The sequence below is a fragment of the Gorilla gorilla genome, chromosome 2 (genome assembly GCF_029281585.2).
Source record: "Gorilla gorilla gorilla isolate KB3781 chromosome 2, NHGRI_mGorGor1-v2.1_pri, whole genome shotgun sequence".
Lineage (NCBI taxonomy): Eukaryota > Metazoa > Chordata > Mammalia > Primates > Hominidae > Gorilla > Gorilla gorilla.
Window position 1 is genome coordinate 24,881,659 of NC_086017.1, and position 25,484 is coordinate 24,907,142.

The 25,484-nt window shown below is 44.4% G+C and overlaps 1 protein-coding gene across 11 annotated transcripts in view; it reads right to left on the minus strand.

The window, feature by feature from the left end:
- Positions 1–1,780: 1,780 nt before the first annotated feature.
- Positions 1,781–25,484, minus strand: part of RBSN (rabenosyn, RAB effector) — a 29,029-nt gene continuing 5,325 nt past the window's right edge. For 8 of the 11 annotated variants that reach the window (XM_004033672.4, XM_019023429.3, XM_019023430.3 and 5 more), the window contains 10 exons: positions 22,055–22,195; positions 17,539–17,639; positions 16,678–16,723; positions 16,413–16,574; positions 14,052–14,293; positions 12,418–12,488; positions 9,790–9,876; positions 8,776–8,878; positions 7,320–7,424; positions 1,781–6,644 (listed from right to left, as the gene is read on the minus strand). In XM_004033672.4, the coding sequence (XP_004033720.1) occupies positions 5,496–6,644; positions 7,320–7,424; positions 8,776–8,878; positions 9,790–9,876; positions 12,418–12,488; positions 14,052–14,293; positions 16,413–16,574; positions 16,678–16,723; positions 17,539–17,639; positions 22,055–22,195 (2,207 nt within the window). In that variant the 3' untranslated portion in view covers positions 1,781–5,495. The other 3 variants (XM_063703418.1, XM_019023433.3, XM_063703417.1) reach the window with 3 other exon arrangements.

Sequence of the window (25,484 nt, forward strand, 5' to 3'; positions counted from 1 at the left end):
TCCCACCTCAGCCCCGAGTAGCTTGGACTATGGCATGTGCCACAATGCCTGGTTAATTTTTGTATTTTTTGTAAAGATGAGGTTTTGCTATATTGCCCAGACTGGTCTCGAACTCCTGGGCTCAAGCAATCTGCCCACCTTGGCCTCCCAAAATGCTGGAATTACAGGCGTGAGCCACCGCACTGGCCCACAAGTGTTTCTTAATTCCCCTTTGTACCCCCTTACATGACCCAGCCCTCCTCCAGATGGGATAAGGCTCTGTGAAAAAGTGCTTTCCTCTGGGGAATAAGCTTTATTATGGAGAAGGCTCTGATTACAAAGATGATTCTCCCTTTCCCCTGCCAGAGTCACCAGAGGGTCTTTCTCAGCTCTTCACCAATAGAACCAAGTAGGGTAAAACCCAGGAAAGCGTTGGGGGTGAGGGGGAGTTGCTCCCTCCCATGCTAGTCCACACTCAACCTCCAGAAGTTCATCAAAATTACCATTTAAGTTTTCCTACTAGCTACGGCTCCCGTGGCTTCTGCTCCAGGCGATTAGATCTTGCTCACTCTCTGGACTCACCTCTCTCCAGATTTTGGGATGGCAGTTTGACCTGCACACTCAGCTCTCTAATGGGACCAAGAAAAGCCAATGCTTTTGCGTTTGCCCAGCTTTTTCTTGTGGTAAGGATAGGATAACTTTCAAACTCTACGTGTCTGAGCTAAAACCAGAAGTGCTTTCTGAAGTATTTTTACAACTACGCTAGGCTTCCTGAAGAGTTAGGCAGAAGTTTTTCATCTTAAAAGTCCACAGGAGGCACTTGCTAGGGATGAAACACCCCATTCCACATTAGAAACATGTGTGTCCACATACAACACAATCGAGGGCAGCGTGGGTTTTGCAGTCAGACAGACCTAGGCTGGAAACCCAGCAGTGCAACCCTAAGCGAGCTTAACTTCACCACTCACTCATTTCTGCATGTGTAAATGGGTTGTTGGGAAGACTGAGGTAAGCCATGCATAATACTTAGCACTCAGTCTAGCCTACAGTGAGCACTAGATATTATACTCTCCTGGTTTAAGAATCTATATATTCTTAAGGCCCTAAGGAGGTCTCAGTTTCACAGACTCAGGGAGTCACTATCAGAAACCAGCTCAGCAGCACCCAACCTCATTCCCCATTGCCCTTTTCTGCCCTCTTTGAGCTTGACACAATGGTTGAGCACCTACCACCACCACACCACTACCTGACCCAGCTACTTATTACTGAGGGCAAATTAAGTCAGGCAGATCTGGATTTAAACCCTCATTCCACCACTGACTGGCTGTGTGGCCTAAGCCAGGCTAATGTCTCTTAATTTTTCTACGTCTGGGGTCAGATGAACAGCTGAGTAACTACCTCACAGGCATGCTGGTAGTGCTAATGGAGGGAAATGTGGTCATGCAGAGGTGGTGACTGGCACAGATGGCAGTCACAAGGTTCCTCAATCTCTGAGCCTCAGTTTCTTCCAGTGTGAAACAGGGATGATAGGATCATTAAGGGATCTGCACTATACTTCTGTAAAACTGTTCATTTAACCAGCACTGCAGGAATAACTGGGAATAAGGGCAGAACTGGAACCCGTATCTATCCCCTGTTCAGAACCCAGTGACCTTCATTTTTTCCAGAGGCCTTAACCAGACAAACAACACAGGTGCTGGAACTATTCTGATACTCAGATAGTTCTCATCAAGAAAGGAGAAGGGATGTCATCTGATGATTCTCACTTGTAACACATGTGCACACAGACACACACACCCCCAACCTCTATCTCAGATTTTATTTTTTTTTAAAAAGGCTCCAATACAAGGCCCCAGAGTAGTGCATGCAAATCAACGACCCTCAAAGTGACAGTCATTGTCAGATAACAAGCACAATCTGCTACAGTCTGTGACCTGGTAAAGAGACCACCTTTTCATTTTGAGTCCCATCACCAACTATGCCAATGTCCAACCTACCACACAGCTCACAATGACTCAGAGGTACATTTTAGTATCTGAACAGCAAAGACATATTGAGCTGCAAGTACAATGAGTAAGTATCCTTAGTGTATTAGACAGGGTAAATACAAACAAGGCATAAAAGGGAAAAGCCAACTTCATCTGATGCCTGAATCCCTAAGTCTCTTCCATCTTTTCTCATGATCTGTGTCTAGGGAGATCTGCTATGCCATATCAAGACCTTGCTCATCTGGTGATGAGACGGGGCTGTTTGCCTTGGAAGACTAAAGAAAGGGTGAATATTCACATGAGGTAAGAACTTGAAGTTGTGGTTATAATACATAGGCCAAGTTTGCCCTGCTGTCAACCCATCTCTGTAACTCCAACTTTGTGCCTGCATGAATTCTGCAACATGGTACAGCTGATGGGTAGAGAATTCTAACTCCTGTGATGTATTTACAGGAGAAGATAATCATGGAAGAATTAAATGGAAGAATTCATAGAAGAATACAGCCATGGATAAACTTAATCAAAAGAATATGATTTTAGTTTGGTTTAGTATATTCAATCAGTCAGTTTTGTTTGTTTTTTGTGAGACGGAGTCTTGCTCTTGTCACCCAGGTTGGAGTGCAGTGGCGCAATCTTGGCTCACTGCAACCTCCGCCTCCCAGGTTCAAGCAATTCTTGTGCCTCAGCCTCCCTGAGTAGCTGGGATTACAGGCGTCTGCCACCACGCCCAGCTAATTTTTGTATTTTTAGTAGAGACGGGGTTTCACCATGTTGGCCATGCTAGTCTCAAATTCCTGACCTCAGGTGATCCACCCGTCTCGGCCTCCCAAAGTGCTGGGATTACAGGAGTGAGCCACTGCATCCGGCTGGGCCTTTAAAAATAGTTTTAAAAAATGTTTCTTGTGTGTTTTTCAATGCTTTTAGTTACTTACAGATTGCTACCTGAGGTGATTTGAGGGAAGGGTATGTTTAGTGAATTAGTCTTAATCAAAATCACTAGCTAATTAAAAGAGAAATGTTCTCACAAGAAAAATAATTATGATGGAAAGCAGCAATTAGCTTTGGGAACTACCTGCTTTTCAGTTCATCCTCTTTTCAGAGAAATGAGACCCTAAGCAGGGAGGAGCCTACTGGCCATCTGAGAAACCCTCTAGAGTAACAGAGAAATGTCATGGGCCTCAGGGAAGAAAAGAGGCCTGTACCAGGCAACATCTTAGATGCCTGGTTGCCAACTTCTCAAAACAACCCATAACAACCAGCAGGGTTGGTAACTGGCTGACATTCATTAACACACTCATATGGCTGTCTGTGAACAGATCCCAAATGCAAAGGGTTCTTCACACACTTCTACCCACTCCCCGTCTCCACACCCCTATACAAGATCTTTTCATTCAACCAAAAGGATAAGAAATGTGCTACAGAAATGTGAACATCAACACAAATACAGATTATTTTTTCATCAAGAGAGTTAAAACATTCCCATTATCAAGAGGGGTCTTCACCAGAATGTAACAAAATGAATTGCAGCTTTCACACCAGTAACCAGTGAAAGTATGGCCTAGAGCTAGTTACACGGCATAAAGTGACTAGTGGTCAGTTATTGTTCATTAGTTCAGATGAGTAACTGCAGAAACTCTACCCAGAGCTGAGCACATATGGCTATCATGATGTCAGATGTCAGTTAAGAGTTATGTTCCTGTAAACCAAAGCACCAGAGCTAAATTAACAATTTCCCTTTCTGGCCTTAATTGACCAATAGTTTAAGTACTGTAGTGCTACCAGCACGATCCTGGGTTGTGCTTCTTCAAACATTTCAGTTTCTTAATACTAACATTGGTAATAAAATATCTCATCAGGGCGGGCGCAGTGGCTCACGCCTGTATTCCCAGCACTTTGGGAGGCCAAGGTGGCAGATCACTTGAGGCCAGGAGTTCGAAACCAGCCTGGCCAAAATGGTGAAACTCCACCTCTACTAAAAAATACAGAGATTAACCAGGCGTGGTGGCCCACGCCTGTAATCCCAGCTATTCAGGTGGCTGAGGCACAAGTATCACTTGAACCGGGGAGGTGGAGGTTGCAGTGAGCTGAGATCATGCCACTACACTCCAGCCTGGGCAACAAAGTGAAACTCTGTCTCAAAAAAAATAAAAAATCTCATCAGTGCCCCAAGTCAGGACACAATGAACCAAAAGGGAAGAAGGCTGATCAAATAGCCTTGGAAATTATTTTAATTTAGCTTCTGACTCTGGGAAGCTTCCCTTCTTCTGGTGATGTTCTGCAAAAGCTTCCAAATCACCGATTCCTAAATTAGAGACCCGGCCTTTTAAACAGACCCAGATGAGAGTAACTTTGCCAAAGCTCTGGAGGGAGATTTCTCCAGTGACAGACAATTGTTCTATCAGAAGAAGGGTGGGGAAACTCTTCTCACAAATAATACTAATATCAACCAAAAAGTTAACCACTCTTATTTTTTTTTTGAGACGGAGTCTCACTCTCACTGCCCAGGCTGGAGTGCAGTGGTGCGATCTTGGCTCACTGCAAGCTCTGCCTCCCGGGTTCACAGCATTCTCCTGCCTCAGACTCCAAAGTAGCTGGGACTACAGGCACCCACCACCACGCCTGGCTAATTTTTTGTATTTTTAGTAGAGACGGGATTTCACTGTGTTAGCCAGGGTGGTCTCGATCTCCTGACCTTGTGCTCTGCCTGCCTCGGCCTCCCAAAGTGCTGGGATTACAGGCGTGAGCCAGCGCGCCCGGCCACCACTCTTATTTTCTAAAAAGCTCAGGACCAGATTCACATTGATACCCTGCACTGGGAGCTTAACTTCCTGAAAGAGACAAAAAAGAACTTAAACTGAGAAAATAGACCCTGGTGAAATATTCCCATCACCCCACCTTAAAAAGAGGTGCTGGGCTCTCCTGGGTCTAAACTCTCCCCTTCATAGCAGCACCTTCCCCTTCTATTGTACAGACAGGAAGTGCAGAGCCGGGGAGAGGCGGCCCCAGGTGAAATGGAACTCACAGCCTACTAGGGATGGACTTCTGTCAGAGCAGAATAGAGCTCAATGGAATCTATCTTCTCTGTCTTGGCTAAAGGAAGGGCTCTAAAAAGGCTGCCCTATAATACTGCATAAGGAACCAAGACTAGGCAGTAGCAAATGGACCCAAGAGGTACACAGCAGCCATTTCTGCCCTGGGCCCAACAGAGCTGCATTTAGTTATATCTCGGTAGTAAAAATGTAAAGTCCCTTTAAAAGGGGTAAACCTCCGATTACAAAAGATAGTAATAATAAACAGGAAAAGCAGCAACTGAATGCTGATTCTCCCTGTTCTAGTTTCTATTTTATTATTCAACTGTAGTGGAAATACCTCAAAGTGCGCAACACAAAACAGCAGATTCCTGCCCCTCACCTGTGTGCATCTGAGTTCTCACCCTGCCACCTTCCCCATCCATCCCGCCTGCCCTCTGTCCTGCTCCACTGGCTCCTGCCAGACCCCTGGGCCCAAAGGTGCCCTCTCCACTGCTGATCAATCAGTGCCCCCCTTCTGCTTGGCCAGGGTGTGCTTCAGCTCCCGCAGATTCTCTGTCAGCACCTCTACCTCATCCAGGCGGCCGCACTGCTTGGCATCAAAGATGTATGCCTTGATGTTATCGATCTGCTGCAGGAGGAGCTCTTCCTCTATGGGCTCCTCAGCCTCTGGCCCACTGTCACTGTCCATCTCAAAGGGGTTGGTACAGGTGGGTTCCTCAAAGGGGTTACCAGGAACCAGAGGGCTTGAGGGCCTCTGCTGGGGATGTTCATCTTCCTCACTGAAGGGGTTAGGAGCTGGGCTGTCTGGCTGAATGAATGGATTCCCTGCCACTGCTTCCTCCTCCTCGTCCTCTTCCTCGAAAGGATTGTACTCTTTCAGGATGCGGGCTGAAGGGTCTAAGGAAACCCCTGCAGCAGGAGGACCAGTAGTGCCCTCTTCCATGGGGCTGGAGAGGTCTTCCTCATCAAAGGGGTTTAAGGAGGGCCCCTCATGTTGCTGTGGCATGCTGCTCTGGGTTAAGCGCTCCTGGCCAACGGCTGGGGGCCCAGACCTCACTCTGGTGGGTTGAGTTGAGCGAGGTGAAGGGGTCTTGGGAGCTGTGCTGCTTGGAACTGGGGAAGAGCCTAGATCCAAAGCATAAGCAAGGTGGGTGCGAAGCTCTCTGCTGGGCTCCAGCTGAAAAGGGCCGATTTCTCTGAAGTCCAGGGACCGAGTCCGTGTGTGCAGGGATGCCACCCGAAACTGCTCCCTTTCTCGTTCCAACTCCCGTTCACGCAACATCTGCAGCTGTTCCCGCTGCAGGTCCTCCTCCTCAGCCTGCCTCCGGGACAGCTCGATGGCCTTCTCTGTCTGCTGCTGGTCATACTCGTCCTGCAGCTGCCGCAGGTTCTCCTGCAGAGTGCGCACTTCATCCATGCGGCCCGCGGCCTTGGCCTGCCTGATGAATGATGTGATGTTGTGGATCTGCTGGAGCAGCGGGTCTGAGTCCTCACTCTGCCCCTGACCTCCTGATAGTGGGAGCCAGCCCTCAGCCTTTCTCAAGGGGGCAGGGCCCCTGCGGAGAGATGCCACCTCCCCGTTGGCCGCTCGAGAAGCCAGGCCACTCTGCCTTTCCTCAAGCCTTCGCTGGGACTCCAGGGCAGCCTGGGGAGAGAGCAAAGCAGAGAGAAGAAACAGTCACCATGCTGGCAGCAGCCCACACTGTCACCCACCCTCTGTTGTCCCTCTATCCCTGTGCCAGTGACACTCCAATTTCTCACCTCAGGACAAAGATATCCAACTGCTAAAATCAAGTCATGTTTTTGTGTATATGTGGGCGGAAGGGAGACCCTGATTTTCAAAAATAAAATATAATGAATAAGTTAGGGCATCAGATTTTCTCAATCTTAGATTCACAGGCCGTATACTTTTCTTAAACCTCTAAGGTCTGTTCCCCTCATCTACACTGGAATCTCACGCAGCGTTAAATACACATATAATTTTCTGTTTAATATTGCATATGCCGATATGTTCTACAAGGAACTTCCTAATGTCTTGGTCCTCTGCAACTCCTGCCATAGGGAGAACTGTCAATCTCTGTGGTATTCTAGCCATGAGAGAATCAGCAGAAGCTCTGAAAGAAAAATAGGACCTGGGGAGAAAAACAATTATTCTAGTTCCCATAGATGAAAGTGAGGCTGAAACACAACAGAAGAAATATGCACATTTGAGAGAGAGGTTCTGATTCACTACAACCCCACACAACCTGGGAGCCCATGGCAGCCTCTGTGCTTGAGAGCCACAGGAGGAAGCGGGCCCCATATCCCTGGCTTCACTCACTTGTCTCTCCACGGCCCTCTTCCTCTCCATTTCCTCCTTCCTTTTCTTTTTCAGTTCCTCAAACTGTTCTTTGGTTGGCAGTGACATCAAACCAAGCAACTTTTCCTGCAGGGAGTGACAGACAATTTTACACTTAAACCCTTTTAGAGAAAAAATGAACCTTAAACCCCATGATGAGAGTCTGCTTAAGCTGAGCCACTCTGTTCTCAGAGAGTGACATCATTTGACAGCAGCTAGAAAGGAGAGAACTCATATTGGGTGAGACAGTCAACTCCAAATGGGCCTGCATTTTCCTTATGAAATGATCAACATCAGCTATCCCAGTTATTCACCTGGCTCAGATGTTAGCTTCTCTATGAGGTCTTGTCCCTGCCCATCCTATTAACTTAGCAAACCTCAATCCCAGCCCTCTCTCCCACACTTCCCTGCTGTAAGTTTCTCCAGAGCACTTTTGCTATCTTACATACTAGATATTTTAGTTGTTTATGATCTCTCTCCTTCTCTAGAACATAAGCTTAATGAGAACAGGAACGTTGGTCTTTTTTGTTCACTATAGGACATCCAGCACCTAAAACACTACCTGGTACATAGGAGGCACTCAACAAATGATTGCTGAATAGAGTCACTAATCAAAGTGAGGAAGGGCCTACTTCTCTATACTACAGAGTTAGAAAACTAACCTGACAGGACTCTATCTATTAGATCTCTTTGTTGGCTGGGTGCAGTGGCTCACGCCTATAATCCCAGCACTTTGGGAGGCCAAGGTGGGCAGACTGCTTGAGCTCAAAAGTTTGAGACCAGCCTGTGCAACATGGTAAGACCCTGTCTCTATTTAATAAAAGAAAAAAAAAAAACTTTGTTTTAATTTAAAAAAAAAGAAAAAAACAGATCTCTTTATCAGGGAGCCCCAAGAGTGGTTAACTGTGACTCTCTCAGAAGGGGCCTTCAGGGATAGAAAGACACAATTCAGATCTAACCACTTAGGTTAGTCTGCCCTTAATCGGCTGTTTCCTCCCAGCTGATGGCTCAAGAAGAGTCTCTTAGGAGATTATCCTAAGGAAGAAATACTAAGTACCATTATTACTATCATGGCAACACTTAACAGCAGCAAAAAATTAGTCTATCAAATGTCCAACTAAAGGAAAACGGTTAAAGAATGGCATATACAGTCAATATGCAGTATCGTAACTACTGTATATAAAAAATACAAATGGGAAAAAAGAAAACATACCAGAATAATGAGTGATTGTAATGGGGACATAGGATTAAAAGTAGTTTTAGTTTTCTCTGAAATCCAGATTTTTCTCTAAGTGTGGCATCATGCATTCATAATTTCAAAAAATAATAAACGTATAAATAGGAAGTAAACAAGTCATTGGCATGGATCTGCCTCCTGGGAAGCAAAAGAACACGACAGGCCAAGTGCAACATTTATGCCAACCCAGGATGGCTTTACCTGCACAAAAAGTGTAGCTGAGTATCTGATCATTCTCTGCAGCCGCAAATTGCTTGGATGTGGTGGAGGGTCCTGGTTCAAGCCCAAGGTTAAGATCTTCTTACTGAATTGGAACAAACACATGAATATAATGAGCACTGCCAGCTTCAGAAACAAGGGTGGAAAGTATAACATCTGGAGTTGCCAGGCTTTCATGCCAGGAAGGTGTGTAAAGATGGACAAGTGACTCCATCGAAGTTTCTTTGAAGGCAAAGCCCATTTCTTACCCTTTGGCTGTACACAGGCCTTAGCAAAGGGTGCACAACACTGTTATGGAGTGACTGACTACACATGCAGAGCCAGCTTCACAGGTGAGCAACCTATGCAACTGGAAAGGACTGGCACTTAAAAGAGCCCTGTGCTTGGTTTAATGCTCTGCTGTTAGTGTCTTTATTCTTAATAACTTTTGAACAGGGGACATGCATTTTCATTTTGTACCAGGCCCTGCAACTACGTAGCCCATGCTGTATGTCTGGATGGACAAAGGCACCTCATCTTATTCTCCCTCTGAGTCACTGGCTAATTTAACCCCAACGGCCAGTCCACAGTTAAAAAGCAGCTGTGGACTTGAGCACAGACACAAAGAAAGAACCTGAGTTTCTATCTTCACTCCACAACTTTTGCTATCTGTGACATGATTCCTCACCTTTGACACAGGATGTTAATCCCTACCTCACAGGGTAACTTCAGTAGAATAAATGAGCTATTCTAGAGAAAACAGCCAGTGACTGGCAGGTGATAGGTGTCAATAACCAGCTCCTCTTTCTTTAATAATAGCAAACATTAGAAATCCTTAACGAAACAAAAGTCACTGAGATGCATTAAGTGCCAGAGCTGGCCCCTTCCTTGCCCTCCTCCTCACCCACTGCCCCATCACCAGAAGTCTGAGTGAGTGCAGGTCTGCTTTTGCCATTTCATTAGAACAGCATCTTCTCCATTCCACCAGCAGGCAGGATACCACTTAATGGACCTTACCTTAAAGCGTCTATCAGCTCATACACTTTCTGCACTTCCACTCGAAGGTCACTGGCATGTTCCAGACTGTAGGTTGTCTCCCCAGCACTAAGGAGAAACCAGAGACACGTGACCTAAGTTTCATGGTGCAGATTGGACAGCATAGTGTAGAAGGACGCTAAAGGTGTAAGGCCTCACAAAGGCAGTTAATTCTCTAAAGGTGGCATTTCAGACTTTCAGATATAATGCAGTGTCCATCTCTTGGAATGAATGAATCAAGTGGAAGTGATGTTTCGATTTGCAGACGCAATAGGGACAGATTCATGCCAAGGCCTCCAAGGACTAGCCCTTATGCTCATCACCAAAACAAATGCGGCTGAATTTACTCTGGCCTACTTTCCCTAAACAATTCCACTGGATCTAACAAGATGTAAGAAGTGGTTACACTACATTAAGAGCAGAAAGCTACTTGGCTTTTCTCGCTCAGAAGTACCCAAGGAGGTTCGAGACCAGCCTGGCCAACATGATGAAACCCCATCTCTACTGAAAATACAAAAATTAGCCAGGCATCGTGATGCGTGCCTGTAATCCCAGCTACTCAGGAGGCTGAGGCAGGAGAATTGCTTGAACTGGGAGGCAGAGGTTGCAGTGAGCTGAGGTCGCACCACTGCATTCCAGCCTAGGCGACAGAGCAAAACTCGGTCTCAAAAAAAAAAAAAAAAAATATATCTATATATATATACATGGTTTTGTTTTAAATATATATATACACATGGTTTTGTTTTTAAAAAAGGCACATCTACTACTACATGCATCGCTTTAAATGTGGCAGATAGGCAACACAGGTTTAAGACAAAGACAGAAAACTCTGAAATTAATAACACTAGATACCATAATTAATTCTTTTCCTACAGGTTGGGAAAACACTGCTGGGATCTGACTCTAGTAGTGAGCACTTTAACTTCTAGGTTACAAACACTAAGCTTCAGAAAAAGCAACGATCTTAAGCAGGGATCAGCAGATTTTTTCCATAAGGAGCCGAATCATAAATGTTTTCAGCTTTGCAGCCCACACAGTCTCTGTTGCTGCTATTCAACTCTGTCATAGTGGTGCAAAAGCAGCCACAAACAGTAATCAAACATGGGCATGGCTGTGTTCCAATAAAACTTTATGCAAACAGGTGGCAATAACTAGTGTTGGTAAGGCTATAAAGAAAGTGAAACCCTCATACACTGCTGGTGGGAATGCAAAATTGTGCAGTCATTCCACAAAACGATTTAGCAATTCCTCTATGGAATGTTACTCTATGGTAATATATAGTTACCATAAAACCCAGCAATTCCACTCCTAGGTACCTACCCGAGAGAAATGAAAACATGTCTACACAAAAAACATAAAAACTTGTACTCAAATATTACAGAAGCATTATTTATAACAGCCAAAAGTGGAAAAAACCCAAATGTTCATCAACTGATGGATAAACAAAATGTGACAAGTATCCATGCAATGCATTCATACAGATGGAATGAAGTACTGATACATGCAACAACATGGATGAATCTGAAAAACATTACACTGTGTGAAAGAAGCTGGACAAGAGAGATTTTATATTTATGATTCTATTTATATGACATGTCAAAAGCAGACAAATCCATAGAGACAGGAAATAGATTAGTGGTGTCCAGGGAGATGGGGAAAGGGCAGTGGCTGCTAATGGGTATGGGGTTTCCTATTGGGGTGATGAAAATGTTTACAATGAAGACAGTGGTAATGTTCGCTAATTTTGTAAATACGCTAAAAACCACCAAACTGTACACTTTAAAAGGGTAAAGGTTAGGGTGTGTGAACTACATCTCAATTTTAAAAAAGAAGCAGATGTTGGCCAGACACGGTGGCTCACGCCTGTAATCCCAGCACTTTGGGAAGCCAAGGCGGGTGGATCACGAGGTCAAGAGATCAAGACCATCCTGGCCAACATGGTGAAACCCTGTCTCTACTAAAAATATAAAAAAATTAGCTGAGCGTGGTGGTGCGTGCCTGTAGTCCCATCTACTTGGGAGGCTGAGGCAGGAGAATTGCTTGAACCCGGGAGGTGGAGGTCACAGTGAGCCGAGATCACGCCACTGCACTCCAGCCTGGCAACAGAGTGAGACTCTGTCTCGAAAAAAAAAAAAAAAAAAGCAGATGTCAGGATACATTTGGCCCACGGGCTGCAGTCTGCCAGCCCCTGCTCTAATGGTCATGCCTGCTTTAAGCCCTGACACCTCAATGTGACACTCAAGTGGCATCTACCCAGACATGAGCATGAGACCCACTGCCCTTCCTCTGCTCTGTCCAGATGCTGCACTCAGCAGCAGTACCTATTGTCTGAGGCCCTTCCCAAACCTGCTCAGTCAGAATAGCCAAGGTCAACTGAATGTGGCTGTCTTTCTACAAGCTCATGTGATGGTAGCCTGTACCCCACTAAAAGACAGACATGAAGATGATTCTCCTCATAATAGCCAAAAGTGGAAAAAAACCAACTTCAGCTGGTCTCAGAAAAAAAGCACGGTTGAAGTTAAGATTTTCATTTTTGGCTACTGGAGAATTGACCTAAAATGCCAGAAAACAGTCACCACTGGATTAGAAAAACATAGATGAATAGCTTACTTTAATGATGCTGCCATCCTGATGTATTCTGGAGCTTTCTGGTCAACTTTCTCCATGCAAAGTCGTAATTTCTAAGAACAAAAACAAAGAGGTAAGTGGTATGCTCAAGATATAGAAACACCTACCCAGAAGCTAGGCTCCATCAATGGAGCTATATTTAAAATGTTCACTTTTCTAACACATTAATTGTTGTTATCAATTTCCTGATTTATAGGCCTACTTTCCAAGCAGAAAATTTTGTAGGAAGGAAAGAAAGTGAGAATGGAGCTTCTGATCAGATGTTTCGTTTTGTTTTTTTTGAGAAGGAATTTTGTTCTGTCACCCAAGGTGGAGTACAATGGCGCAATCTCCACTCACTGCAACTTCTGCCTCCTGGGCTCAAGTGATTCTCATGCCTTGGCCTCCTGAGTAGCTGGAATTACAGGCGCGCTGCCACCACGCCCAGCTAATTTTTATATTTTTAGTAGAGACGAGGTTTTGCCATGTTGGCCAGGCTGGTCTCGAACTCCTGGCCTCAAATGATCTGCCTGCCCCGGCCTCCCAAAGTGCCCGGCGAGATGTTTTTGAGAGGAGCAAGGCTTCCAGGGCACAAGCCAAGGTGTCTACCAAGACAAAAAGGAATTAGCTGCTACTTTCTTTCTCTGCCAAGTGATGCCAGGCAACAATGGGAAACCAGCACAAGGCATTGCCAGGGCTTACTTCAAAAGAGGAGGTGGCACAAGCACCGTGGGTATTCACGGAAATGAGATACCAGGTCGTGAACTCCACACAAAGGATGGAGAATGCTACATCTGCAACCCAACATGGGGCTTAATTGACACCATTTCTCGTAGCCTGAGTATTTACATGGGGATTCCAGAAACACTGCCATTATGACCTGCAGAACTACTAACAATGACTATTCAGTGGTCATTAGGCAAAATTACACTCTTCCTCTGTTCAGAATGTTGCACAAGCTGCTTCCTCTGCCTGGGCTGATCTCTTCCCTGCATCTCTTACTGCCTCCCCACCCAGTCCACCTGGCTAGTCCTCCTCAGCTCACAGGTCTCACCTGGCCATTAAGGGACCAAGCCAGTCTCACTCCCAGATATTCTTTGCACACTATTTCCTCTCAGAGTATGCATCTAGTAGGGGGGCTGTGGGATCACTCAAGTAACGACAGCTGAGGCATTTGGACAAACTTAGAAGGGGACACTCAGTAAACTGGTGAAGCCTGAAAACTTGTAGAACTTTCTAAAACTTGTAAAGTCTAACACTCCCAAGTGAGTTTCCCAGGATTCTTCTGGCCCACTGTTTATGAACATCTCTAGCTTCTGCCCTCCCCACAGAACCTGTCTACACCACATGGCAACTGCCCTTCCTCCTATTGCCTCTGGGCCACCAAAGCTTCCACCCACCTGCTTTCAAGTGGCCAAGGAAGGCCACTTGAAACGAGTTTCTTGCAACACACCCAGGATGACTCTGACTCACACAGGGCCCTAGCTGGGAAATCATAACATGGGCCTTTAACAGGAACTACAAATAATTCAAACGAACAACTTTCCAAAGCATTCTCCAGAATCTGCAGGAGTGTACGTAACAAACAGCCAAATCTGCCTAAGAAATTAGACCCAAGACCAGACAGCGCGAATCACCTCGTAGAGCTTCACGATGTCGGGTGTGTGCTCCTTCTCATCAATCTGCTGCTCTCTCTTGAGCAGCGTGTCCTTGCAGTGTGTACAGCAGCGGATCCGGTCATCGTCCTTCTCATCCAGGACCGAGCTGACACTGCTCATGCTGCTGATGCTGCCTCGGCGGGAGCCATGGACACTGTTGGGTGACTGGCTGGGGCTGGTGTGGGTGCTCAGGGACTCCTTGCTGGCACTGGTGAGCTTGTCTGTAACCACAACACCAACAGGCAGCAATGACCCCCACAGCATCCAATTACCATACCCACGACCTCAAGGTGTCAGTCCACAGGTGTTTGATTTGGAGAGTAATAAGATCAGGCTCCAGCTGTGGGCAAGTACTGCCCCTCTGCCTTCCTGGTGTCAGACTCTGGTGGGAAAGGACTCCACTGCTGCCCCTCCAAATCCAAACAGCCTTCCCTTTCCACCTGCCACTCTCCTGCATTTGCCCTGTGCCTCCAACACAACAAACATTCTCCCAGGAGACTCTCTTCCACAGCCTTCTCCCTATTCCCAAACATCTGGCTCCTACCCTCTCTGAATGGCAGGTCCTCCAGGAAAGCCTTTTCCAATTCCCTGAGGCAAAAACTATCCATCCTTCCCATCAGTTCCCACCATATTGCCCATTTTGGAGCACTTTCCACTCTTCTCCCTGTGTACAGTTGCATGTACACCCCAGAGCTGCCCTAGGAACCTATGACTCTTTGTGGGTATGAACTGTGTCTTACTCACACTTGTACCCTTAACACATCCAGCAGGGCCACCCCACAGCAGCTGCCCAGTAAATGCTGGCTAAAGAGCTCAAGAGAAGAAGGATGAATAGTGTCCCAAAAAGGCAGCTTATAAAATCTCATGTGAGACAGGGAGTTGGTCTCAGGGAGAAAGTATCAAGGTAAAGTGACCTGGTGTATGTGAGAGTTGGACAGAAGAAGCATCTGTTTTTGTCCCCACATTATCCAGACACCCCATGGCCAACAGTGTGCACAGTCAGCAGAACTCTCTAGTGTTGCAAATTTACCCCAAACTTCCCAGAAGCCAATGAGATCATCTTCAGCAACTTCTACTCAGCTTGGTTGCAAAGTCCTGGAGGATCGGGTTCCACCTAAAGTTTGTCCTCCACACACCCCCAACTATTCTATTTGCTCATCCATTAACCTACCCTCGGCTTTCCAGAATTCCATGCCTTTGCTCCTACTCTTCACTCTACCTAAAATGTCCTCTTTCTCCATCTCTTTTGCAATCCTACTCATCTTTTAAGGCTCTTCTCGAAGATCACCTCCCAGCCCGAAGCATGCATGCTCTCACTGTCCCTGAGCCCACAGCACTCAGCATCTCTCATATTATGATATTAGTCTTTTCTATATGGCAGTGAGTTGTCTGTGACTTATCCCACAGGAAGGGACTAGCCCACTGCTTATATTCAAGACCCTCTTCTCAAAGTCACACTTGCCACTTCCAAGCAGAGCAGACAAAGAGTTGGTCAGCCTCTCCTGAGTTCCTGACAGTCTCTTTCATTGTACATCTCTCTTTAGAAAGCAATTATTTATTTGTGAGTTTATATCCCCTGATAGATGCTAGACTCCTTGGAAGAATGGACAATGCCTTATAGGCTTATAGTCCAGAAATGGGCAAAAAATGACCTGTGAGCCAAGTCCAGCCTCCAGGCTGTTTCTATATGGCTCTCAAACTAAGTATAATTTTCACATTGCTATTTTATTTTATTTATTTATTTTTTTGAGACGGGAGTCTTGCTCGGTCACCCAGGCTGAAGTGCAGTGGCTCAATCTCAGCTCACTGCAGCCTTCACCTCCCAGGTTCAAGCAATTCTCCTGCCTCAGCCTCCTGAGTAGCTAGGACTACAGGCACATGCCACCATGCCAGGCTAAATTTTTATAGAGACAGGGTTTCAACATGTTGGCCAGGCTAGTCTCAAACTCCTGACCTCAAGTGATCTGCCTGCCTTGGCCTCCCAAAGTGCTGGGATTACAGGCATGAGCCACTGTGCCCAGTCTAGTGTTCACATTTTTAAAAGGTTGTTTAAAGAAAGAAGAAATGTCACAGCAACGATAAGTGGCCCACAAAGCCTAAATGTATTTACTATCTGATCCTTTACAAAGTTTGCCAATCCCTGTTATAGACCACTGTATCCCTGGCCCCTAGCATAGTACCTAGCCTGTAGTGGGTTTCACAGAAACAGCAACTCAATGAATGAAGATTCCCATGAGCTATTAATTTAACAAAAAGGTTCCACGGTCCCAGTGGTAATTAGCAAATAAGCTACGCCCAAAAGAAGATGAGGGTCCAGGGCCCCACCTCCAAGTCACCTACTTGCCAAGGGAAGGCTGATGAGCTCCATACACTTCTTGCACATAATAGACCCGCAGAGGCGGCAGTGGTGGCGGCGGTTCCGGATGCTGAACTTATTCCCACAGTCTGGACAGAAAGGGACATCCTGGTCGTTGACCCAAGGCACCACAGACTTTTCTATTGCTTTGGGAAGAGCAAACCAACAAGAAAGCAGGCCATTTTAAAGAGAGCTTTGGTCAGGGAAAAAAAGATAATAAGATGAATGTGAGCAAAGTTTTAAAGTTACCTCGAATCTTTGCAGACTCAGTATTTGTTCTGTCAAATGCAGTGAGCTGACCGGAAGAAAATAGTGCCAAATGAAATTAACCAGGTGATGTATACATGCTCCACACTTTCCAATACATCAAGCAGGAAATTAGCACATTTGCATTCCTCAAGTCTCATCTGTCATCCCCAACTCCACAAAATCACAAAAACAATTTCACATGGGACAGGGTATTAGTTTTGCATCTAGAACCCACCTCGCTTCCTATAACCCACTTCTAATCTCTTTATTGTCAGTTGCCCATTTTAGCAATAACCAGGGGTAGGCAAGGATGGGTAAGGGCAACGATTGAAAGCAACAGAAAACTCTCCATTCTCCACGGTGCTCCTGGACCCTAAAACTGGCCACATATTTCTGCCTTACAAAGTACACATAAAGAACTGTACTTGTGCTTGCTACTATGCCCAGCACACAATCCAGGTTACACACAACAAGCACAACTAGGATGAAAATACACCCATGAGACCTGGTCACCACTTCTTTGTTTGCCATCACACACTACACCTCACTGGATGATTGTGCCTGGGACACCCAAAAGAAGAATCTGAAGGAAGAAAGGGTTTCCAGCACCTGAGTGGGATTCATAGGTGGGAAAAGGGAAGCTAAGCATGTGGCAAGTTTGTCAACCTGGGCCATTCTCTTAAGGAATGCTGGCCTAGGCTAGAACTGTCCACCATGTCCTTTGCACCTCTCTAGAGAAGGTGTTTCTCTGCCACCATCAGATGTATATGATATATACAACACAGGCTATAGAAATGTGATTATTTTTCCCCAGAAAATGTGTATTTGTAGAAAAAAATGTTTTAAGACAACAAAATTTACCTTCTCTAACCTGATTATTAGTTTATTGACTTCCACAACATAGTGGTCAATTCTAGCAGCTCGGTGTTTTTTAAAGTCGGAAAGATGGCTTCTCACAGCACCTAGAGGGAAGGAAGGTAGGGAGACAAATGACTTATAGTTTCTCTGAGGGAGCCTCTCTACCTTGCCTCTTATCCCAATGAATTTCAAAAGCAGGCTGGTCAACATAGCGAGACCCCGTCTCTCTCCAAAAAAAAAAAAAAAAAAAAAAAAATAGCCAGGCATGGGTATGTACGCCTATAATCCCAGCTCCTTGGGAGGCCAAGGCAGGAAGATGGCTTGAGCTCAGGAGCTGGAGGCTTCAGTGAGCTATGATCCCACCACTGTACTCCAGCCTGAGTGACAGAGTGAGACCAACTTCAGAAAGAAAAAAAAATATATTTCAAAAGCAAGTAAAAACTCTAGGATTTTAGAGCCTTACCAAAAATTCAAAAACCAGGAAAGCAAATGGAAGGAAATCTGCTAAATTGTTAACCGCCTTTGGAGGCCACCAAGTACCATATGAGAGACCTGAGAGTACAGCAGATAAGAGCATGGACTCTGGAGTCAGCCTGTGCTCAAGTTTCAATTCTGCCACACACTGTGTAACCTTGGACAAATTACTTAACATCTCTGTAACTCTAAGAGTACTCAACTATCAAAAGGAATAATAATGGTATCTACTTCACAGAGTTGTTAACGATGATTAAATAAGTTAAAATTTGTAAAGTCTAAACTGACTCTCATGCCAATGTTAAACAGGGTGGTAACATTATGGGTGATTTAAAAATTTTTGAATTATCTTATTGTTTTATACTTTATAAATTTGATACAATATGGTTTTTCCTCAGGATAAGGACAATTCTCAAAATGGCCAAAAAAATGTAAATGCTGATAGATTCCCTTGTGGGAGATAGTTAAGCTGATACCTTCCTCAGTCCAGCAGCCAAAACCCAGGACAAACGTCTGCAACACAAATAGCTTACTGTCTGAGTAACCTGAAATATCCCCTGCTCAGTCTCACCTGTTCCAGAAACATATTGTCCTCAACCCTCCCGGCACTCAGTGCGTGTCCTCTTCCCAATGATCACCTATTCATTTATAGACTATAATGTAACAGAATTTGTCACATGCCATGCTTTAAAAAAATTTTTTAATTGCCAAATAAAAATTGCATATATTCACCGTGTACAACATGATGTTTTGAAATATTTATACATTGGGAAATGGCTAAACAAGCTAATTACCATATGCATTACTTCATATACTTACCACTTTTTGTGGTGACAATACAAAGTCTACTCTCACTGATTTTCAAGAATACGAGATATTTTTATTAACTATAATCAGGCCAGGTGCAGTGGCTCATGCCTGTAATCCCAGCACTTTGGGAGGCTAAGGAGCATGGATCACTTGAGGCCAGGAGTTCAAGACCAGTCTGACCAACATGGTGAAACCCTGTCTCTACTAAAAATACAAAAATTAGCTGGGCATGGTGGTACACGCCTGTGGTCCCAGCTACTCAGGTGGCTGAGGCACAAGAATTGAACCCAGAGGCAAAGGTTGCAGTGAGCCAAGATCACAGCAGCACACTCGAGCCTGGGTGACAGAGGAAGACTGTCTCAGAAAAACAAACAAACAAAAAACTATAAATCACCACCTTATACAACAGATCTCTTGACTTATTCCTCCCGACTGAAATTTTGTATCCTTCGATCAGCATCTCCACATGCTATACTCTTTTTATTTATTTATTTTTGAGACAGAGTCTCGCTCTGTCGCCCAGACTGGAATGCAGTGGCGAAATCTCCAGGCTCACTGCAATCTCCACCTCCCAGGTTCAAGCAATTCTCATGCCTCAGCCTCCCAAGTAACTTGGATTACACACATGTGCCACCATGCCAGGCTAATTTTTGTATTTTTAGTAGAGACAGAGTCTCACCACATTGGCCAAACTGGTCTCAAATTCCTGGCCTCATGTGATCTACCTGCTTTGGCCTCCCAAAGTGCTGGGTTTACAGGTGAGCCACCGCACCTGGCCACACATGCTATACTCTTAACCATCCACATGTCTTTTCTTCCCTAATCATACTCTAACATCTAATTAAACTTTAATTTAGAATTCTTAGGGGTGACCATAAATATTAACTGGTAAAATTTGCCATTCATTTGACCTACAATTTGTGATTTCAGTTACTGCAACTGGCAACTTAATCAGAAAATCACCCTAGTAATCTCACATTGGCAATCATGAAACAAGGTATCACAAATAAGCTATCATAAATAAATATTAACTTCTAAAATTTGCCATTCACTTGACCTTCTACAATTTGTGACTGTCTTCAGTTACTGCAACTGGCAACTTAATCAGAAAATCACCCCAGTAATCTCACATGGGCAATCATGAAACAAAGCTAATAAGAATTCATGTGTCCAAAATTTCTCCTTCATGTTTTGGATTGGCTTTCATATGTATCTCATAATTACATATGTATAGTATTATTATTATTTTTTTTTTTTTTTTTGAGACAGAGTCTCACTCTGTCACCCAGGCTGGAGTGCAGTGGTGCAATCTCGGCTCACTGCAACCTCTGCCTCCTGGATTCAAGCAATTCTCCTGCCTCAGCCTCCCGAGTAGCTGGAATTACAGGCATGTGCCACCACGCCTGGCTAATTTTTTTGTATTTTTAGTAGAGACGGGGTTTCACCATATTGGCCAGGGTGGTCTCGAACTCCTGACTTTGTGATCCACCTGCCTCGAACTCCCAAAGTGCTGGGATTATAGGCGTGAGCCACTGCGCCCGGCTGTATAGTATTATTTTTAAAGCAATTTTCTCCTGCAATAACAAAAATGTTTCCATTCTCCAATACAGTAGCAAATAGCCACAAGTGGACACAGAACACTTAAAATGTGGTTAGTGTGTGCTACAGGAAGTGACTTTTAATTTTATTTCATTTAAATTTATTTAAACTTAAACAGCCCATGACTGGTGGCTACTGAATGGACAGCACAGTTGTAGGACTTTCCTTATTCAAAGAGACACCTTCTATACCAGCACTAAAAAGATACAGTAGATGAGCCTGGGTAAATTTCGCTTTCCTTCTTGGAGCTCCAGTTTCCTCATCCATAAATGGGAAAAAGGACCACTACTCCACAAGGCTTTTGTGAAAGGTGAACAAGATCATAAACATGAAAATTGAATAAATCACAAGGGAATGATAAATAAAGGAATAATTACCCATTTCATGGACAGAAAATATTTTATTATATTAATGACTGTTATCATTAGACGGTTAAAGGATATGTAGGCAGGCGTAGTGGCTCACACCTGTAATCCCGGCACTCTGGGAGGCTGAGATGGGAGGATCACTTGAGCCCAGGAGTTCAAGACCAGCCTGGCCAACATAGGACCCTGTTTCTACAAAAAATACAAAAATTAGCCAGGTGTGATGGTGTGCACCAGTAGTCTCAGCTACTGAGGAGGCTGAAGTGAGAGGATCACTTGAGCCTGGAATGCAGTGAGCCATGATGGAGCCCTGGACTCCAGCCTGGGTGACACAGTGAGACTCCGTCTCCAAAAAAAAAAAAACAGATATGTAAGATTAGATAGTTCAACTAAGTGTGACTGGCATGATAAATAGCTTTATTGAGATATAATTCACATACATACACCATTTAAAGCAAATTCAGTGGTTTTTAGGATTTTCTTTTCTTTTTTTTTTTTCTTGAGACGGAGTCTCACTCTGTCACCCACGCTGGAGTGCAGTGGCACGATCTCAGCTCACTGCAAGCTCTGCTTCCTGGGTTCACGCCATTCTCCTGCCTCAGCCTCCTGAGCAGCTGGGACTACAGGCGCCCGCCACCACGCCTGGCTAATTTTTTGTATTTTTAGTAGAGACGGGGTTTCACCATGGTCTGGATCTCCTGACCTCGTGATCTGCCCACCTCGGCCTCCCAAAGTGCTGGGATTACAGGTGTGAGCCACCGCACCCAGCTTAGGATTTTCAGAGTTGTACAATCATCATAATAAATGTTAGAGAATTTTTATCATCCCAAAAACATGAAAGTAGGTAGATGTTACTATAATTATTCAAAAAAGTAAGCTGCATAAACCAGTGCCTGTCACTGGGCAGGTAATGTCCTATGTGAGAGGAAAGATTCATTAATGGACTTTATGCCTGGGCTGACGTCAGAGAGATATGGATTCATACCCTACTTCTGCAGTTTACTCACTGTTTGTCCCTGGGCAGGTTCTCATGAGGTGCAGTGAAGATCTAACAAGACCATGGGTATAAGGCACTTAATGTAGTGCCTAACACAAAGTGGATGCTCAGCTGGTTCTCTTCCATTTTCTTCCCCCAGCAAGGGCATAAGGTCCATGAGAAGCTTAGACCATTATGGTTTACTGATGCCTCCTCAGCCAACTCTTAAAACTTTACCTAGAACATAGCAGATGCTCAATAATCACTTGCTGAATGAATAAATGAATTTTCTTACCAAGCTCCTGGGGTTCCCACATGTAAGGATCAACCCCTCCATAGCTGAAAGACTCATATCCTTGGGTCCCTGACTCTGCTCGATCATCCCCTTCTCGTTTCAACAACCTGTCCTTTGCTTTCTTAGCCTTCTGGACAAGACCTTGAAAAATGGAACAAATAATACAAATGAGCCATGAAGAACACCCAGTAAACAGTCAAAAGAAATCTCAAAAAACAAGAGTTGACGAAATAATTATCATTTGTTTAAAAATGCACCAGAAATATTTAGATCCCAAGTAAAATGCAGGAGCAAGCACACAAACACTATATTACAAATACCACAGAGCAATACGCTAGTTAGTCAATATTAGCATTAAATTGGTTTAGGCGGCCAACATATGGGCTAAATTACTGCTCATTGCCAAATTTAAGAGCACAATTAAATAAAAGTGCTAAAATCAAATTTGATGAGGAAAACAGGGTGATGGAAGTGTTTTCTTCTTTACCTTAATTGGAGTGGTGGTGAAGTGGGTATATACATTTTTCAAAACTTTTTGAATTGGGCCAGGCGCAGTGGCTCACACCTGTAATCCCACAAGGGAGGCAAATTGCTTGAGTCCAGGAATTCAAGCCAGCCTGGGCAACATGACAAAACCCCATCTCTACTAAAAATACAAAAAACTAGCTGGGTGTTGTGGCATGCACCTGTAGTCCCAGCTACTTGGGAGGCTGAGGTGGGAGAATCACCTGAGCCCAGAAGGTTGAGGCTGCAGTGAGCTGAGATTGTGCCACTGTACTCCAGCCTGGGCAACCAGAATGAGACCCTGTCTCAAAAAAAAAAAAAAAAAAAAAAAATTAAAGTGTACACTTAAAAACTATACCTCAGTTAAAATAATGTTTTTTTAAAAGCAAGTTCTATAGTACTAATTCATTTACCCCAGAAACTCATGAGTAAATTCTTCTAATTTACCTCCAGGATGGGATTCAGCTAAACCTCCATCTGTGGACTGGTGTTCCCCATAGGCTTAACTGGACACAGAGTTCTTGCTTCCCCACTACTGCCCACGCACTTATTGAATGCATGTGAGAATATTTGCAAAAAGCTTCAAGAAACAGATATAACATCTACAACATAACACAAACAGAACCAGATTGGGTAAGAAGAGAAAATGAACATTTCCTGTATTTAGCCCTCGTATGTACCAGGTACAATGCAAAGTGCTTGCAAATACATTATGCCAGTTCATGCTTACAATGTTATAAGGCAGGTGATAGCCCTACTTACAAATGAGGAAACGACATCAAAGACGGGGAAGAACTTGCTTCACCCAAGATCACAGAGCTTACAGGTAACAGCAGGGCTAGAAGTAGACACCTCATGTGCCTGAAATGAGAGCTCCAGCTCTCCCCCGCTAGTGCTGATTCACAAACTATGCCTCTGCAGAACATGGGTTCTGCCACCTGTGCTGGTGCAGAGAACCACCTGTTAAACTGAACAATCAGCTGGTGCGGGGCGGGAAGAATTCTCCGTTCTAAGTCGCTCTCTCATGAATGTTCTTTAATCTTGGATGACTGCTATCCCTTTCTTCCACCAGAATCTAGTAGAAAATATCAGACTGAATATAAAATGGTATCATTACTTTTACTTTTTATTTATTTATTTTTTAGAGACAGGGTCTTGCTCTGTCACCCAGGCTGGAGTGCAGTGGCCGATCATAGCTCACTGCAGCCTTGATCTCTTGGGCTCAAGCGATCCTCTCGCCTCAGTCTCTCAAGTAGCTGGGACTATAGATGTGCGCCACCATGACTAGGTAAATTTTTTTATAAAACATTTTTTTGTAGAGATGTTGCCCAGGGTCACAGGCTGAGGGTGAGATTGATAAGAATACACTTGTCTTTTTCTTTTTTTTTTAAGACGGTCAAGCCAATAAGCAAACTTCCTGATTATTGGTCACTGTGGGACAGCTTTGTCCAAACTGGAAAAATACTAAAACAAAAGGACATCCTTTAAAATGCACTAAAGTCGTTTTTTTTTGAGACAGAGTTTCACTCTTGTTCCCCAAGCTGGAATGCGATGGCAGCAATCTCAGCTCACTGCAACCTCTGCCTTCCAGGGGTTCAAGGGATGCTCCTGCCTCAGCCTCCCGAGTAGCTGAAATTACAGGCATGTGCCAACACACCCAGCTAATTTTTGTATTTTTTTTAGTAGAGATGGGGTTTCACCACATTGGCCAGGCTGGTCTCAAACTCCTGCCCTCAGGTGATCCGCCCACCTCGGCCTCCCAAAGTGCTGGGATTGCAGGCATGAGCCACTGTCCCTGGCCTAAAGCAGTCTTTTCTAGTAACAGGGGAGAGAAAACTGCCTGATGTGAACAAAGGGTCTAGCAAACAGGAATGTGAGTTAGCAAGTAACAATTCATTTTTGCAAACAAGACTAAAGTATCAGGTTAAACAGGCAATCTATACCATTTAACCACTTTTAGGAGATAGAAAAACTGCCTGGCAACCTTCCCAGAAAGGACATAGCCCTTCCAGAGAAGGCCAATTAAGAATAATCCCATATACTTTTAAAAACACTAACAAAGCAAGAAGCCACAGTCAATTTTCAGCTATCTTTTCTTCTACTTACTGAAAATGGGCTAAACTGGAGCTGAACCAGGACTGGACCCCAAACCCACTAACTTTTTACTAATGACTAATCTTTTCTTTTTTGAACTGCCCCCAAAATCTAATACTAAGGTTCACTCTTTTGGCTTTAACTTTTCACTTGCCTAAAACTAACCATGTCATAACATTTCTAAGAATCAAAAGACCAAATGGAGACGTAATCTGCTTTCTAAAGGGCTTTTCAAAAAACCTTTCATGTCAATCCTTAAAACTTTACTTTCCTGATTCTGAAATGCAGAAAACTGCAACATTATCAAGAATTCCTTTCTAACTAAAGACATGATCATTAATAGTACTAGAGGTAGAGATGTCGGGGGTAAGGCAGGGTGGGAAATAAAGGGAAAAACCAAGAGGATCTTTTCTTTCTTTTTTTTGAGACAGTTTCACTCTGTTGCTCAGGCTAGAATGTAACAGCCTTGATCTCCTGAGCTGAAGCGATCCTCCCACCTCAGCCTCCTGGGTAATTGGGACTACCAGTGCGTGCCACTATGACTGGCTAATTTTTTTAAATGATTTTTTTGTAGAAATGGTCTCGCTATGTTGCCCAGTCTGTTCTCCTGGGCTCAAGCAATCCTCCTGCCTTGGCCTCCCAAAGTACTAGAATTACAGGCGTGAGCCACCGCACCTGGCTAAAGTAACTTTATTTTGTTTTTTTGTTTTTGAGTCAGAGTTTCACTCTGCTGCCCAGGCTGGAGTGCAGTGGCATAATCATGGCTCACTGCAGCTTCAACCTTCCGGGCTCAAGGGATCCTTCTGCCTCAGCCTTCCAAGTGGCTAGGACT